Source organism: Nerophis lumbriciformis, linkage group LG11, assembly GCF_033978685.3.
Source record: "Nerophis lumbriciformis linkage group LG11, RoL_Nlum_v2.1, whole genome shotgun sequence".
Classification (NCBI taxonomy): Eukaryota; Metazoa; Chordata; class Actinopteri; order Syngnathiformes; family Syngnathidae; genus Nerophis; species Nerophis lumbriciformis.
Genome location: NC_084558.2, coordinates 51,172,666 through 51,192,878, shown reverse-complemented (window position 1 = coordinate 51,192,878; position 20,213 = coordinate 51,172,666). Strand labels below are relative to the sequence as shown.

At 26.6% G+C, this 20,213-nt stretch overlaps 1 protein-coding gene across 3 annotated transcripts in view; it reads right to left on the bottom strand.

Annotated features, from left to right (window-relative positions):
• LOC133610203 (huntingtin-interacting protein 1-related protein-like) overlaps positions 1–20,213 on the bottom strand; it is a 132,080-nt gene that overhangs the window by 94,558 nt on the left and 17,309 nt on the right. The window contains exons 1-2 of one of the 3 annotated variants that reach the window (XM_061966309.2): positions 16,626–17,084; positions 16,255–16,495 (exon numbers count right to left, since the gene is read on the bottom strand). In XM_061966309.2, the coding sequence (XP_061822293.1) occupies positions 16,255–16,335 (81 nt within the window). In that variant the 5' untranslated portion in view covers positions 16,336–16,495; positions 16,626–17,084. Of the gene's footprint in view, positions 1–16,254; positions 16,569–16,625; positions 17,085–20,213 lie in introns of those variants that run through there. The other 2 variants (XM_072914173.1, XM_072914172.1) reach the window with 2 other exon arrangements.

Sequence of the window (20,213 nt, the reverse complement as noted above, 5' to 3'; positions counted from 1 at the left end):
AGTGATATGTAATATAATTATTGACAGTAAATGTCAATAATGTGACAATGTATAATGTATTTTAGTGAGTGGGACAAAATAAAAAACAAAGTATGTCAATGATGTAGCAATATTTGATGCATTTTAGTGAATTTGATCATGTAAAGCAGTGCTTTGTCAATAAATATACAATATATGTCAATAATGTGGCAATATTTGATGTAGCTTAATGAATTTGACCATAAAAAGCATTGTATTGTCAATATAGTCACACTATATGTCAATAATTCAGGAATATTTGACGTATTTTAGTGAATGGGACTAAAAAAGTGTCGTGTCATTTATTTTCTACAGTATGTGTCAATATTGTGTCAATAAATGATGCATTTTAGAGAATTAAACTGTGGTTTTGTTCAATTATTAACAGTATATGTCAATAATTCAAGAATATTTGATGTATTTTAGTGAATGGGACTAAAAAAAAGTGTTGTTTCATTTATTTATTGACACTATATGTGAATAATGTGGCAATAAATGATGTATTTTAGTGAATTAAACCACAAAAAACTGTGGGTTTGTTCAATTATTAACAGTATATGTCCATGACGTAGCAATATTTGATGTATTTTAGTGAATGGGAATAAAATAGTGCTGTTTCATCAATTTATTAACAGTATATAATAAAAAAATGAGGCAATATTTGATGTCTTTTAGTGAATTAAACCATAAAAACTCTAGTTTTGTTCAATTATTAACACTACATGTCAATAATTCAAGAATATTTGATGTGTTTTAGTGAATTGGACTAAAAAAAGTGTTGTCTCATTTATTTATTTACACTATATGTGAATAATGTGGCAATAAATGATGTATTTTAGTGAATTAAACCACAAAAAAACTGTGGTTTTGTTCAATTATTAACAGTATATGTCCATGACGTAGCAATATTTGATGTATTTTAGTGAATGGGAATAAAATAGTGCTGTTTCATCAATTTATTAACAGTATATAATATAAACAATGAGGCAATATTTGATGTATTTTAGTGAGTAAGATTTAAAAAGTGCTGTTTCATTTATTTATTAACAGTATATAATATCAATAATGAGGCAATATTTGATGTCTTTTAGTGAATTATACCATAAAAACTCTGGTTTTGTTCAATTATTAACACTACATGTCAATGATGTAACAATATTTGATGTATTTTAGTGAATTGGACTAAAAAAAAGTGTTGTCTCATTTATTTATTGACACTATATGTGAATAATGTGGCAATTAATGATGTATTTTAGTGAATTAAACCACAAAAAACTGTGGTTTTGTTCAATTATTAACAGTATATGTCCATGACGTAGCAATATTTGACGTATTTTAGCGAATGGGACTAAAAATGTGCTGTTTCATCAATTTATTAACAGTATATAATATAAAACATGTGGCAAAATTTGATGTATTTTAGTGAGTAAGATTTTAAAAAATGCTGTTTCATTTATTTATTAACAGTATATAATATCAATAATGAGGCAATATTTGATGTCTTTTAGTGAATTAAACCATAAAAACTCTGGTTTTGTTCAATTATTAACACTACATGTCAATAATTCAAGAATATTTGATGTATTTTAGTGAATTGGACTAAAAAAAAGTGTTGTTTCATTTATTTATTAACACTATATGTGAATAATGTGGCAATAAATGATGTATTTTAGTGAATTAAACCACAAAAAACTGTGGTTTTGTTCAATTATTAACACTACATGTCAATGATGTAACAATATTTGATGTATTTTAGTGAATGTGACTAAAAAAAGTGCTGTCTCATTTATTTATTGACACTATATGTGAATAATGTGGCAATAAATGATGTATTTTAGTGAATTAAACCACAAAAAACTGTGGTTTTGTTCAATTATTAACAGTATATGTCCATGACGTAGCAATATTTGATGTATTTTAGTGAATGGGAATAAAATAGTGCTGTTTCATCAATTTATTAACAGTATATAATATAAACAATGAGGCAATATTTGATGTATTTTAGTGAGTAAGACTAAAAAAGTGCTGTTTCATTTATTTATTAACAGTATATAATATCAATAATGAGGCAATATTTGATGTCTTTTAGTGAATTAAACCATACAAACTCTGGTTTTGTTCAATTATTAACACTACATGTCAATGATGTAACAATATTTGATGTATTTTAGTGAATGGGACTAAAAAAAGTGTTGTCTCATTTATTTATTGACACTATATGTGAATAATGTGGCAATAAATGATGTATTTTAGTGAATTAAACCACAAAAAACTGTGGTTTTGTTCAATTATTAACAGTATATGTCCATGACGTAGCAATATTTGATGTATTTTAGTGAATGGGAATAAAATAGTGCTGTTTCATCAATTTATTAACAGTATATAATATAAACAATGAGGCAATATTTGATGTATTTTAGTGAGAAAGACTAAAAAAGTGCTGTTTCATTTATTTATTAACAGTATATAATATCAATAATGAAACAATATTTGATTTCTTTTAGTGAATTTGAGCAAAAGAAGTGATATGTAATATAATTATTGACAGTAAATGTCAATAATGTGACAATGTATAATGTATTTTAGTGAGTGGGACAAAATAAAAAACAAAGTATGTCAATGATGTAGCAATATTTGATGCATTTTAGTGAATTTGATCATATAAAGCAGTGCTTTGTCAATAAATATACAATATATGTCAATAATGTGGCAATATTTGATGTAGCTTAATGAATTTGACCATAAAAAGCATTGTATTGTCAATATAGTCACACTATATGTCAATAATTCAGGAATATTTGACGTATTTTAGTGAATGGGACTAAAAAAGTGTAATGTCATTTATTTTCTACAGTATGTGTCAATATTGTGTCAATAAATGATGCATTTTAGTGAATTAAACTCTGGTTTTGTTCAATTATTAACAGTATATGTCAATAATTCAAGAATATTTGATGTATTTTAGTGAATGGGACTAAAAAAAAGTGCTGTCTCATTTATTTATTGACACTATATGTGAATAATGTGGCAATAAATGATGTATTTTAGTGAATTAAACCACAAAAAACTGTGGTTTTGTTCAATTATTAACAGTATATGTCCATGACGTAGCAATATTTGATGTATTTTAGTGAATGGGAATAAAATAGTGCTGTTTCATCAATTTATTAACAGTATATAATATAAACAATGAGGCAATATTTGATGTATTTTAGTGAGTAAGACTAAAAAAATGCTGTTTCATTTATTTATTAACAGTATATAATATCAATAATGAGGCAATATTTGATGTCTTTTAGTGAATTAAACCATAAAAACTCTGGTTTTGTTCAACTATTAACACTACATGTCAATGATGTAACAATATTTGATGTATTTTAGTGAATGGGAATAAAAAAAGGGTTGTCTCATTTATTTATTGACACTATATGTGAATAATGTGGCAATAAATGATGTATTTTAGTGAATTAAACCACAAAAAACTGTGGTTTTGTTCAATTATTAACAGTATATGTCCATGACGTAGCAATATTTGATGTATTTTAGTGAATGGGAATAAAATAGTGCTGTTTCATCAATTTATTAACAGTATATAATATAAACAATGAGGCAATATTTGATGTATTTTAGTGAGTAAGACTAACAAAGTGCTGTTTCATTTATTTATTAAGAGTATATAATATCAATAATGAGGCAATATTTGATGTCTTTTAGTGAATTAAACCATAAAAACTGGGGTTTTGTTCAATTATTAACACTACATGTCAATAATTCAAGAATATTTGATGTATTTTAGTGAATGGGACTAAAAAAAAGTGCTGTCTCATTTATTTATTGACACTATATGTGAATAATGTGGCAATAAATGATGTATTTTAGTGAATTAAACCACAAAAAACTGTGATTTTGTTCAATTATTAACAGTATATGTCCATGACGTAGCAATATTTGATGTATTTTAGTGAATGGGAATAAAATAGTGCTGTTTCATCAATTTATTAACAGTATATAATATAAACAATGAGGCAATATTTGATGTATTTTAGTGAGTAAGACTAAAAAAATGCTGTTTCATTTATTTATTAACAGTATATAATATCAATAATGAGGCAATATTTGATGTCTTTTAGTGAATTAAACCATAAAAACTCTGGTTTTGTTCAACTATTAACACTACATGTCAATGATGTAACAATATTTGATGTATTTTAGTGAATGGGAATAAAAAAAGGGTTGTCTCATTTATTTATTGACACTATATGTGAATAATGTGGCAATAAATGATGTATTTTAGTGAATTAAACCACAAAAAACTGTGGTTTTGTTCAATTATTAACAGTATATGTCCATGACGTAGCAATATTTGATGTATTTTAGTGAATGGGAATAAAATAGTGCTGTTTCATCAATTTATTAACAGTATATAATATAAACAATGAGGCAATATTTGATGTCTTTTAGTGAGTAAGACTAAAAAAGTGCTGTTTCATTTATTTATTAACAGTATATAATATCAATAATGAGGCAATATTTGATGTCTTTTAGTGAATTAAACCATAAAAACTCTGGTTTTGTTCAATTATTAACACTACATGTCAATGATGTAACAATATTTGATGTATTTTAGTGAATGGGACTAAAAAAAAGTGCTGTCTCATTTATTTATTGACACTATATGTGAATAATGTGGCAATAAATGATGTATTTTAGTGAATTAAAGCACAAAAAACGGTGGTTTTGTTCAATTATTAACAGTATATGTCCATGACGTAGCAATATTTGATGTATTTTAGTGAATGGGAATAAAATAGTGCTGTTTCATCAATTTATTAACAGTATATAATATAAACAATGAGGCAATATTTGATGTATTTTAGTGAGTAAGATTTAAAAAAGTGCTGTTTCATTTATTTATTAACAGTATATAATATCAATAATGAGGCAATATTTGATGTCTTTTAGTGAATTTGAGCAAAAGAAGTGATATGTAATATAATTATTGACAGTAAATGTCAATAATGTGACAATGTATAATGTATTTTAGTGAGTGGGACAAAATAAAAAACAAAGTATGTCAATGATGTAGCAATATTTGATGCATTTTAGTGAATTTGATCATGTAAAGCAGTGCTTTGTCAATAAATATACAATATATGTCAATAATGTGGCAATATTTGATGTAGCTTAATGAATTTGACCATAAAAAGCATTGTATTGTCAATATAGTCACACTATATGTCAATAATTCAGGAATATTTGACGTATTTTAGTGAATGGGACTAAAAAAGTGTAATGTCATTTATTTTCTACAGTATGTGTCAATATTGTGTCAATAAATGATGCATTTTAGTGAATTAAACTGTGGTTTTGTTCAATTATTAACAGTATATGTCAATAATTCAAGAATATTTGATGTATTTTAGTGAATGGGACTAAAAAAAGTACTGTCTCATTTATTTATTGACACTATATGTGAATAATGTGGCAATAAATGATGTATTTTAGTGAATTAAACCACAAAAAACTGTGGGTTTGTTCAATTATTAACAGTATATGTCCATGACGTAGCAATATTTGATGTATTTTAGTGAGTAAGACTAACAAAGTGCTGTTTCATTTATTTATTAACAGTATATAATATCAATAATGAAGCAATATTTGATGTCTTTTAGTGAATTAAACCATAAAAACTCTGGTTTTGTTCAATTATTAACAGAATATGTCAATAATTCAAGAATATTTGATGTATTTTAGTGAATGGGACTAAAAAAAAGTGCTGTCTCATTTATTTATTGACACTATATGTGAATAATGTGGCAATAAATGATGTATTTTAGTGAATTAAACCACAAAAAACTGTGGTTTTGTTCAATTATTAACACTACATGTCAATAATTCAAGAATATTTGATGTATTTTGTTCATGTGACTAAAAAAGTGCTGTTTTAACTATACATTTACAGTATATAATATCAATATTGAGGCAATATTTGATGTATTTTAGTGAATTGGACTAAAAAAAGTGTTGTCTGATTTATTTATTTACACTATATGTGAATAATGTGGCAATAAATGATGTATTTTAGTGAATTAAAGCACAAAAAACGGTGGTTTTGTTCAATTATTAACAGTATATGTCCATGACGTAGCAATATTTGATGTATTTTAGTGAATGGGAATAAAATAGTGCTGTTTCATCAATTTATTAACAGTATATAATATAAAAAATGTGGCAATATTTTATGTATTTTAGTGAGTAAGATTTAAAAAAATGCTGTTTCATTTATTTATTAACAGTATATAATATCAATAATGAGGCAATATTGTATGTCTTTTAGTGAATTAAACCATAAAAACTCTGGTTTTGTTCAATTATTAACACTACATGTCAATAATTCAAGAATATTTGATGTATTTTAGTGAATTGGACTAAAAAAAGTGTTGTCTCATTTATTTATTTACACTATATGTGAATAATGTGGCAATAAATGATGTATTTTAGTGAATTAAACCACAAAAAGCTGTGGTTTTGTTCAATTATTAACAGTATATGTCCATGACGTAGCAATATTTGATGTATTTTAGTGAATGGGACTAAAAAAAAGTGCTGTCTCATTTATTTATTGACACTATATGTGAATAATGTGGCAATAAATGATGTATTTTAGTGAATTAAACCACAAAAAGCTGTGGTTTTGTTCAATTATTAACAGTATATGTCCATGACGTAGCAATATTTGATGTATTTTAGTGGATGGGAATAAAATAGTGCTGTTTCATCAATTTATTAACAGTATATAATATAAACAATAAGGCAATATTTGATGTATTTTAGTGAGTAAGAGTAAAAAAGTGCTGTTTCACTTATTTATTAACAGTATATAATATCAATAATGAGGCAATATTTGATGTCTTTTAGTGAATTTGAGCAAAAGAAGTGATATGTAATATAATTATTGACAGTAAATGTCAATAATGTGACAATGTATAATGTATTTTAGTGAGTGGGACAAAATAAAAAACAAAGTATGTCAATGATGTAGCAATATTTGATGCATTTTAGTGAATTTGATCATATAAAGCAGTGCTTTGTCAATAAATATACAATATATGTCAATAATGTGGCAATATTTGATGTAGCTTAATGAATTTGACCATAAAAAGCATTGTATTGTCAATATAGTCACACTATATGTCAATAATTCAGGAATATTTGACGTATTTTAGTGAATGGGACTAAAAAAGTGTAATGTCATTTATTTTCTACAGTATGTGTCAATATTGTGTCAATAAATGATGCATTTTAGTGAATTAAACTGTGGTTTTGTTCAATTATTAACAGTATATGTCAATAATTCAAGAATATTTGATGTATTTTAGTGAGTAAGACTAAAAAAGTGCTGTCTCATTTATTTATTAACAGTATATAATATCAATAATGAGGCAATATTTGATGTCTTTTAGTGAATTAAACCATAAAAACTCTGGTTTTGTTCAATTATTAACACTACATGTCAATAATTCAAGAATATTTGATGTATTTTGTTCATGTGACTAAAAAAGTGCTGTTTTAACTATACATTTACAGTATATAATATCAATATTGAGGCAATATTTGATGTATTTTGTTCATGTGACTAAAAAAGTGCTGTTTTAACTATACATTAACAGTATATAATATCAATAATGAGGCAATATTTGATGTCTTTTAGTGAATTAAACCATAAAAACTCTGGTTTTGTTCAATTATTAACACTACATGTCAATGATGTAACAATATTTGATGTATTTTAGTGAATGGGAATAAAAAAAGTGTTGTCTCATTTATTTATTGACACTGCATGTGAATAATGTGGCAATAAATGATGTATTTTAGTGAATTAAACCACAAAAAACTGTGGTTTTGTTCAATTATTAACACTACATGTCAATAATTCAAGAATATTTGATGTATTTTGTTCATGTGACTAAAAAAGTGCTGTTTTAACTATACATTTACAGTATATAATATCAATATTGAGGCAATATTTGATGTATTTGTGTTAATGTGACTAACATAGTGCTGTTTCATCAATTTATTTACAGTATATAATATCAATAATGTGGCAATATTTGATGTCTTTTAGTGAGTAAGACTAAAAAAGTGTTGTTTCATTTATTTATTAACAGTATATAATATCAATAATGAGGCAATATTTGATGTCTTTTAGTGAATTATACCATAAAAACTCTGGTTATGTTCAATTATTAACACTACATGTCAATGATGTAACAATATTTGATGTATTTTAGTGAATGGGACTAAAAAAAAGTGCTGTCTCATTTATTTATTGACACTATATGTGAATAATGTGGCAATAAATGATGTATTTTAGTGAATTAAACCACAAAAAACTGTGGTTTTGTTCAATTATTAACAGTATATGTCCATGACGTAGCAATATTTGATGTATTTTAGTGAATGGGAATAAAATAGTGCTGTTTCATCAATTTATTAACAGTATATAATATAAACAATGAGGCAATATTTGATGTATTTTAGTGAGTAAGACTAAAAAAGTGCTGTTTCATTTATTTATTAACAGTATATAATATCAATAATGAAGCAATATTTGATGTATTGTATAGTGAATTTGAGCAAAAGAAGTGATATGTAATATAATTATTGACAGTAAATGTCAATAATGTGACAATGTATAATGTATTTTAGTGAGTGGGACAAAATAAAAAACAAAGTATGTCAATGATGTAGCAATATTTGATGCATTTTAGTGAATTTGATCATGTAAAGCAGTGCTTTGTCAATAAATATACAATATATGTCAATAATGTGGCAATATTTGATGTAGCTTCATGAATTTGACCATAAAAAGCATTGTATTGTCAATATAGTCACACTATATGTCAATAATTCAGGAATATTTGACATATTTTTATGAATGGGACTAAAAAAGTGTAATGTCATTTATTTTCTACAGTATGTGTCAATATTGTGTCAATAAATGATGCATTTTAGTGAATTAAACGGTGGTTTTGTTCAATTATTAACAGTATATGTCAATAATTCAAGAATATTTGATGTATTTTGTTCATGTGACTAAAAAAGTGCTGTTTTAACTATACATTTACAGTATATAATATCAATATTGAGGCAATATTTGATGTATTTTTGTTAATGTGACTAACATAGTGCTGTTTCATCAATTTATTTACAGTATATAATATCAATAATGTGGCAATATTTGATGTATTTTAGTGAATTGGACTAAAAAAAAGTGCTGTCTCATTTATTTATTGACACTATATGTGAATAATGTGGCAATAAATGATGTATTTTAGTGAATTAAACCACAAAAAACTGTGGTTTTGTTCAATTATTAACAGTATATGTCCATGACGTAGCAATATTTGATGTCTTTTAGTGAGTAAGACTAAAAAAGTGCTGTTTCATTTATTTATTAACAGTATATAATATCAATAATGAGGCAATATTTGATGTCTTTTAGTGAATTAAACCATAAAAACTCTGGTTTTGTTCAACTATTAACACTACATGTCAATGATGTAACAATATTTGATGTATTTTAGTGAATTGGACTAAAAAAAAGTGCTGTCTCATTTATTTATTGACACTATATGTGAATAATGTGGCAATAAATGATGTATTTTAGTGAATGGGAATAAAATAGTGCTGTTTCATTTATTTATTAACAGTATATAATATCAATAATGAGGCAATATTTGATGTCTTTTAGTGAATTAAACCATAAAAACTCTGGTTTTGTTCAATTATTAACACTACATGTCAATAATTCAAGAATATTTGATGTATTTTGTTCATGTGACTAAAAAAGTGCTGTTTTAACTATACATTTACAGTATATAATATCAATATTGAGGCAATATTTGATGTATTTTTGTTAATGTGACTAACATAGTGCTGTTTCATCAATTTATTTACAGTATATAATATCAATAATGTGGCAATATTTGACGTATTTTAGTGAATGGGACTAAAAATGTGCTGTTTCATCAATTTATTAACAGTATATGTCAATAATTCAAGAATATTTGATGTATTTTAGTGAATGGGACTAAAAAAAAGTGTTGTCTCATTTATTTATTGACACTATATGTGAATAATGTGGCAATAAATGATGTATTTTAGTGAATTAAACCACAAAAAACTGTGGTTTTGTTCAATTATTAACAGTATATGTCCATGACGTAGCAATATTTGATGTATTTTAGTGAATGGGAATAAAATAGTGCTGTTTCATCAATTTATTAACAGTATATAATCTAAAAAATGAGGCAATATTTGATGTATTTTAGTGAGTAAGATTTAAAAAAATGCTGTTTCATTTATTTATTAACAGTATATAATATCTATAATGAAGCAATATTTGATGTCTTTTAGTGAATTGGACTAAAAAAAGTGTTGTCTCATTTATTTATTGACACTATATGTGAATAATGTGGCAATAAATGATGTATTTTAGTGAATTAAACCACAAAAAACTGTGGTTTTGTTCAATTATTAACAGTATATGTCCATGACGTAGCAATATTTGATGTATTTTAGTGAATGGGAATAAAATAGTGCTGTTTCATCAATTTATTAACAGTATATAATATAAACAATGAGGCAATATTTTATGTATTTTAGTGAGTAAGACTAAAAAAGTGCTGTTTCATTTATTCATTAACAGTATATAATATCAATAATGAGGCAATATTTGATGTCGTTTAGTGAATTAAACCATAAAAACTCTGGTTTTGTTCAATTATTAACACTACATGTCAATGATGTAACAATATTTGATGTATTTTAGTGAATTGGACTAAAAAAAAGTGTTGTCTCATTTATTTATTGACACTATATGTGAATAATGTGGCAATAAATGATGCATTTTTGAGAATTAAACTGTGGTTTTGTTCAATTATTAACAGTATATGTCAATAATTAAAGAATATTTGATGTATTTTAGTGAATGGGAATAAAATAGTGCTGTTTCATCAATTTATTAACAGTATATAATATAAAAAATGTGGCAATATTTTATGTATTTTAGTGAGTAAGACTAAAAAAGTGCTGTTTCATTTATTCATTAACAGTATATAATATCAATAATGAGGCAATATTTGATGTCGTTTAGTGAATTAAACCATAAAAACTCTGGTTTTGTTCAACTATTAACACTACATGTCAATGATGTAACAATATTTGATGTATTTTAGTGAATTGGACTAAAAAAAAGTGTTGTCTCATTTATTTATTGACACTATATGTGAATAATGTGGCAATAAATGATGTATTTTAGTGAATTAAACCACAAAAAAACTGTGGTTTTGTTCAATTATTAACAGTACATGTCAATAATTCAAGAATATTTGATGTATTTTGTTCATGTGACTAAAAAAGTGCTGTTTTAACTATACATTTACAGTATATAATATCAATATTGAGGCAATATTTGATGTATTTTAGTGAGTAAGACTAAAAAAGTGCTGTTTCATTTATTTATTAACAGTATATAATATCAATAATGAGGCAATATTTGATGTCTTTTAGTGAATTAAACCATAAAAACTCTGGTTTTGTTCAATTATTAACACTACATGTCAATGATGTAACAATATTTGATGTATTTTAGTGAATTGGACTAAAAAAAGTGCTGTCTCATTTATTTATTGACACTATATGTGAATAATGTGGCAATTAATGATGTGTTTTGGTGAATTAAACCACAAAAAACTGTGGTTTTGTTCAATTATTAACAGTATATGTCCATGACGTAGCAATATTTGATGTATTTTAGTGAATGGGAATAAAATAGTGCTGTTTCATCAATTTATTAACAGTATATAATATAAACAATGAGGCAATATTTGATGTATTTTAGTGAGTAAGACTAACAAAGTGCTGTTTCATTTATTTATTAACAGTATATAATATCAATAATGAGGTAATATTTGCTGTCTTTTAGTGAATGTGACTAAAAAAAAGTGCTGTCTCATTTATTTATTGACACTATATGTGAATAATGTGGCAATAAATGATGTATTTTAGTGAATTAAACCACAAAAAACTGTGGTTTTGTTCAATTATTAACACTACATGTCAATAATTCAAGAATATTTGATGTATTTTGTTCATGTGACTAAAAAAGTGCTGTTTTAACTATACATTTACAGTATATAATATCAATATTGAGGCAATATTTGATGTATTTTTGTTAATGTGACTAACATAGTGCTGTTTCATCAATTTATTTACAGTATATAATATCAATAATGTGGCAATATTTGACGTATTTTAGTGAATGGGACTAAAAATGTGCTGTTTCCTCAATTTATTAACAGTATATGTCAATAATTCAAGAATATTTGATGTATTTTAGTGAATGGGACTAAAAAAAGTGCTGTCTCATTTATTTATTGACACTATATGTGAATAATGTGGTAATAAATGATGTATTTTAGTGAATTAAACCACAAAAAACGGTGGTTTTGTTCAATTATTAACAGTATATGTCCATGACGTAGCAATATTTGATGTATTTTAGTGAATGGGAATAAAATAGTGCTGTTTCATCAATTTATTAACAGTATATAATATAAACAATGAGGCAATATTTGATGTATTTTAGTGAGTAAGACTAAAAAAGTGCTGTTTCATTTATTTATTAACAGTATATAATATCAATAATGAAGCAATATTTGATGTCTTTTAGTGAATTTGAGCAAAAGAAGTGATATGTAATATAATTATTGACAGTAAATGTCAATAATGTGACAATGTATAATGTATTTTAGTGAGTGGGACAAAATAAAAAACAAAGTATGTCAATGATGTAGCAATATTTGATGCATTTTAGTGAATTTGATCATGTAAAGCAGTGCTTTGTCAATAAATATACAATATATGTCAATAATGTGGCAATATTTGATGTAGCTTAATGAATTTGACCATAAAAAGCATTGTATTGTCAATATAGTCACACTATATGTCAATAATTCAGGAATATTTGACGTATTTTAGTGAATGGGACTAAAAAAGTGTAATGTCATTTATTTTCTACAGTATGTGTCAATATTGTGTCAATAAATGATGCATTTTAGTGAATTAAACTGTGGTTTTGTTCAATTATTAACAGTATATGTCAATAATTCAAGAATATTTGATGTATTTTAGTGAATTGGACTAAAAAAAAGTGCTGTCTCATTTATTTATTGACACTATATGTGAATAATGTGGCAATAAATGATGTATTTTAGTGAATTAAACCACAAAAAACTGTGGGTTTGTTCAATTATTAACAGTATATGTCCATGACGTAGCAATATTTGATGTATTTTAGTGGATGGGAATAAAATAGTGCTGTTTCATCAATTTATTAACAGTATATAATATAAACAATGAGGCAATATTTGATGTATTTTAGTGAGTAAGACTAAAAAAGTGCTGTTTCATCAATTTATTTACAGTATATAATATCAATAATGAAGCAATATTTGATGTATTTTAGTGGATGGGAATAAAATAGTGCTGTTTCATCAATTTATTAACAGTATATAATATAAACAATGCGGCAATATTTGATGTATTTTAGTGAATTAAACCATAAAAACTCTGGTTTTGTTCAATTATTAACACTACATGTCAATATTTCAAGAATATTTGATGTATTTTAGTGAATGGGACTAAAAAAAAGTGTTGTCTCATTTATTTATTGACACTATATGTGAATAATGTGGCAATAAATGATGTATTTTAGTGAATTAAACCACAAAAAACTGTGGTTTTGTTCAATTATTAACAGTATATGTCCATGACGTAGCAATATTTGATGTATTTTAGTGAATGGGAATAAAATAGTGCTGTTTCATCAATTTATTAACAGTATATAATATAAACAATGAGGCAATATTTGATGTATTTTAGTGAGTAAGACTAAAAAAGTGCTGTTTCATTTATTTATTAACAGTATATAATATCAATAATGAGGCAATATTTGATGTCTTTTAGTGAATTAAACCACAAAAAACTGTGGTTTTGTTCAATTATTAACACTACATGTCAATAATTCAAGAATATTTGATGTATTTTGTTCATGTGACTAAAAAAGTGCTGTTTTAACTATACATTTACAGTATATAATATCAATATTGAGGCAATATTTGATGTATTTTTGTTAATGTGACTAACATAGTGCTGTTTCATCAATTTATTTACAGTATATAATATCAATAATGTGGCAATATTTGACGTATTTTAGTGAATGGGACTAAAAATGTGCTGTTTCATCAATTTATTAACAGTATATAATATAAACAATGAGGCAATATTTGATGTATTTTAGTGAGTAAAACTAAAAAAGTGCTGTTTCATTTATTTATTAACAGTATATAATATCAATAATGAGGAAATATTTGATGTCTTTTAGTGAATTAAACCATAAAAACTCTGGTTTTGTTCAATTATTAACACTACATGTCAATGATGTAACAATATTTGATGTATTTTAGTGAATGGGACTAAAAAAAAGTGCTGTCTCATTTATTTATTGACACTATATGTGAATAATGTGGCAATAAATGATGTATTTTAGTGAATTAAACCACAAAAAACTGTGTTTTTTGTTCAATTATTAACAGTATATGTCCATGACGTAGCAATATTTGACGTATTTTAGTGAATGGGACTAAAAATGTGCTGTTTCATCAATTTATTAACAGTATATGTCAATAATTCAAGAATATTTGACGTATTTTAGTGAATGGGACTAAAAAAGTGTAATGTCATTTATTTTCTACAGTATGTGTCAATATTGTGTCAATAAATGATGCATTTTAGTGAATTAAACTGTGGTTTTGTTCAATTATTAACAGTATATGTCAATAATTCAAGAATATTTGATGTATTTTAGTGAATGGGACTAAAAAAAAGTGTTGTCTCATTTATTTATTGACACTATATGTGAATAATGTGGCAATAAATGATGTATTTTAGTGAATTAAACCACAAAAAACGGTGGTTTTGTTCAATTATTAACAGTATATGTCCATGACGTAGCAATATTTGATGTATTTTAGTGAATGGGAATAAAATAGTGCTGTTTCATCAATTTATTAACAGTATATAATATAAACAATGAGGCAATATTTGATGTATTTTAGTGAGTAAGAGTAAAAAAGTGCTGTTTCATTTATTTATTAACAGTATATAATATCAATAATGAGGCAATATTTGATGTATTTTAGTGAATTAAACCATAAAAACTCTGGTTTTGTTCAATTATTAACACTACATGTCAATGATGTAACAATATTTGATGTATTTTAGTGAATGGGACTAAAAAAAAGTGCTGTCTCATTTATTTATTGACACTATATGTGAATAATGTGGCAATAAATGATGTATTTTAGTGAATTAAACCACAAAAAACTGTGGTTTTGTTCAATTATTAACACTACATGTCAATAATTCAAGAATATTTGATGTATTTTGTTCATGTGACTAAAAAAGTGCTGTTTTAACTATACATTTACAGTATATAATATCAATATTGAGGCAATATTTGATGTATTTTTGTTAATGTGACTAACATAGTGCTGTTTCATCAATTTATTTACAGTATATAATATCAATAATGTGGCAATATTTGATGTATTTTAGTGAATGGGACTAAAAATGTGCTGTTTCATCAATTTATTAACAGTATATGTCAATAATTCAAGAATATTTGATGTATTTTAGTGAATTGGACTAAAAAAAAGTGCTGTCTCATTTATTTATTGACACTATATGTGAATAATGTGGCAATAAATGATGTATTTTAGTGAATTAAACCACAAAAAACTGTGGTTTTGTTCAATTATTAACAGTATATGTCCATGACGTAGCAATATTTGATGTATTTTAGTGGATGGGAATAAAATAGTGCTGTTTCATCAATTTATTAACAGTATATAATATAAACAATGAGGCAATATTTGATGTATTTTAGTGAGTAAGACTAAAAAAGTGCTGTTTCATTTATTTATTAACAGTATATAATATCAATAATGAGGCAATATTTGATGTCTTTTAGTGAATTAAACCATAAAAACTCTGGTTTTGTTCAATTATTAACACTACATGTCAATGATGTAACAATATTTGATGTATTTTAGTGAATTGGACCTGGAAAAAGCCAATAAGAGCTTACAATAACAAAAGAAAAATCCTTACCTGTTGTTTCCCAAAGTGCTCCTTTTCAGCCGCTAAAGCTTTTTCTGTCTTGTTCTCACTTTTGTTCTTCGTTTTGCTCATCTTGCTGACTGAAAGGACTTACAAAGCACACAACACACACACAAACACACACACACACACACACAGGTCCAACAAGAAGGAAAAATAGCCCTTGCCCTTTGCTCCGGTCAAGTCCTGCAGCCTTCCAGAAGCTTCTTTAGTGCATCAAAATCCAGGAAACCTTTGTGGTTCAAACAAAGAAACAAATGGTGTTTGTGAACATTTCCGGCCTTCATAATAAAGGTGAGCAGAAGAGCTTGTGAGGAAAGAAAGGATTGATAGAGACGGCGAAGAAGAGAAACTGGTATTACCCAACATGAAGCACCAGTCCACCCTGCCAGACTGGTTCCACACCTCACTTCTAAAAACTGATTCTTCCCTTTAAGATGCCATCAGAAACCACTAGAGACCTCAAACCAGGAGGGATGGACTATCCAGAGGTCAACGCCACACTTGCCTGAACGACGAGGAGGTGAAAATGTGACGTTTGCGGCCCGAAGGAAAGCCGGTCGCTGTCAGGACGCCTCAAACTCCACCCCCTTTTGGGCGGCGTCTCGGCGCTCTGAAAGACGACGGGCGTCGGAACACACCCCGAACTGCACGGGAGATTTTTGATGCGTGGAAACAGGTCGTTCTGCCAGCAAAACCAGTCTGTGGTCCCCCCGATGCTCCAAGGCCAGGGGCCCGAAACGGGACGCAACATCTCCACCAAAAATAGGGTTGTACGATATAAAGAAGTAATGTGGTACTAATTCATTTTTAAAAAGGTACTACACTGCCTTTGAAAAATGCCAGTACTTTTTTTTTCCCCCCGTGTGAGTCAACATAGTACATACTTGCCAACCCTCCCGAATTTTCCGGGAGACTCCCGAAATTCAAGCGCCTCTCCCGAAAACCTCCCGGGACAAATATTCTCCCGAAAATCTCCCGATTTTCAGGCGGAGCTGGAGGGGGCGTGGCCTCCATGCGGACCTGAGTGAGGACAGCCTTTTTTCAGACAGGGTGACAAGAAATAAATCATCCAGACTGTATTATTATGTTTATCTTACCTAAAAATAAATATATTTATTAATTTAAAAAATAAATAAATAAATACATTTTTACTGTATTTTGCTAAAAACATCAAAATTAATTGAATTTTTATTTGTATTTTTCCTGACTCCTTATTACATCCAGGCATTAGAATTATACATTAAAATAAACATATTTGAAATAATTAATTTTAAATACTGTTTATCTTACCTAAAAATAAATATATTTATTAATTAAAAAAATAAATACATTTTTACTGTATTTTGCTAAAAACATCAAAATTAATTGTATTTTTATTTGTATTTTTCCTGACTCCTTATTACATCCAGGCATTAGAATTATACATTAAAATAAACATATTTGAAATAATTAATTTTAAATACTGTTTATCTTACCTAAAAATAAATATATTTATTAATTTAAAAAGAAAATAAATAAATACATTTTTACTGTATTTTGCTAAAAACATCAAAATTAATTGTATTTTTATTTGTATTTTTTCTGACTCCTTATTACATCCAGGCATTAGAATTATACATTAAAATAAACATATTTGAAATAATTAATTTTAAATACTGTTTATCTTACCTAAAAATAAATATATTTATTAATTTAAAAAGAAAATAAATAAATACATTTTTACTGTATTTTGCTAAAAACATCAAAATTAATTGTATTTTTATTTGTATTTTTTCTGACTCCTTATTACATCCAGGCATTAGAATTATACATTAAAATAAACATATTTGAAATAATTAATTTTAAATACTGTTTATCTTACCTAAAAATAAATATATTTATTAATTAAAAAAAAAAAAAAAAAAAAAAAAAAATGTTTACTGTATTTTGCTAAAAACATCAAAATTAATTGTATTTTTATTTGTATTTTTCCTGACTCCTTATTACATCCAGGCATTAGAATTATACATTAAAATAAACATATTTGAAATAATTAATTTTAAATACTGTTTATCTTACCTAAAAATAAATATATTTATTAATTTAAAAAGAAAATAAATAAATACATTTTTACTGTATTTTGCTAAAAACATCAAAATTAATTGTATTTTTATTTGTATTTTTCCTGACTCCTTATTACATCCAGGCATTAGAATTATACATTAAAATAAACATATTTGAAATAATTAATTTTAAATACTGTTTATCTTACCTAAAAATAAATATATTTATTAATTTAAAAAGAAAATAAATAAATAAATTTTTACTGTATTTGGCTAAAAACATCAAAATTAATTGTATTTTTATTTGTATTTTTTCTGACTCCTTATTACATCCAGGCATTAGAATTATACATTAAAATAAACATATTTGAAATAATTAATTTTAAATGATCATAATAATTCATTTAAAATGACCATATTTAATTATTAAAATAATTGCTTGTTTATCAACAACTTTAGCATTTTATTCATTACATTTTGAAGCTCTCAGAAGCCAAGTTATGTTATATTCCTTAATATTTATTTATGCAAGTTTGAAGTATCAATTATCTAAACACAGTTTTAATTGCATATTTTCAGGATGTAGATATATATATATATATATATATATATATATATATATATATATATATATATATATATATATATATATATATATATACAAATATATATATATATATATATATATATATATATATATATATATATATATATATATATATATATATATATATATGTATGTGTGGGAAAAAAATCACAAGACTATTTCATCTCTACAGGCCTGTTTCATGAGGGGGGGTACCCTCAATCGTCAGGAGATTTTAATGGGAGCATTCGCATACCATGGTTTGTATAGGGCACAGAGTGGGTGGGTACAGGCTGGCCTAGGGGCGTGGTGATTGGCTCATGTGTTACCTAGGAGGTGTTTCCGTCTATGGCGGCATGTTGTTACAATTTCGCTGCGCTTGTTGAGGGATGACAGGTCTGGACGGTAAATAATAAACAGTTTCTCTTTCAAGCATAGGTTGCATCTTTTATTACCACTATTGTAAGGTGTGCTGGATGCAAGAATTTGCCATGTTATTGAATATTCAACATTATTGTCTTTGAGGTCCCAAATGTGTTTGCTGAGTTCTGTGGTATTTCGCAGGTTTTTGTTCCTGAAAGAAGCCTTGTGATTGTTCCATCTGGTTTTGAATTCTCCCTCGGTTAATCCTACATATGTGTCGGATGTGTTAATGTCCTTGCGTATTACCTTAGATTGGTAGACAACTGATGTTTGTAAGCACCCCCCGTTGAGGGGGCAATCAGGTTTCTTTCGACAATTACATCCTTTGTTGGTTTTGGAGTCGCTCTGTCTGAGGGCCGACGGCTCATTTGCAATTGTTTTGTTGTGGTTTGAGATGATTTGTTGCATATTGTTCATACAGCTGTAGCTCAATTTAATGTTGTTCTTGTTGAATACTTTTCTTAGGATGTTGTCTTTGGGAAAGTGTTTGTCAATCAGATTGAGGAATTTGTGTCCAATGTTAGTTGAGACGTTTTTGCTGTATGGGGGGTTGTACCAGATGATGTCGTTCCGTTTTCTGTTCTTTTTTGGCTGGTTTCCTGGCGTGGGTTCATAGGTGAGGGTGAAATTGTATCCGCTTTCATCAAGGGCTTTTTGGTACGGGGGGGTTGCTTGGTCAAATTCAGCTTTGCTAGATGACAGCATCGATAGCCTTTTATTGATTCCGGTAGGTATTCTTTTCGTATATATATATATATATATATATATATATATATATATATATATATATATATGTCTGCGGAATACCACAGAACTCAGCAAACACATTTGGGACCTCAAAGACAATAATGTTGAATATTCAATAACATGGCAAATTCTTGCATCCAGCACACCTT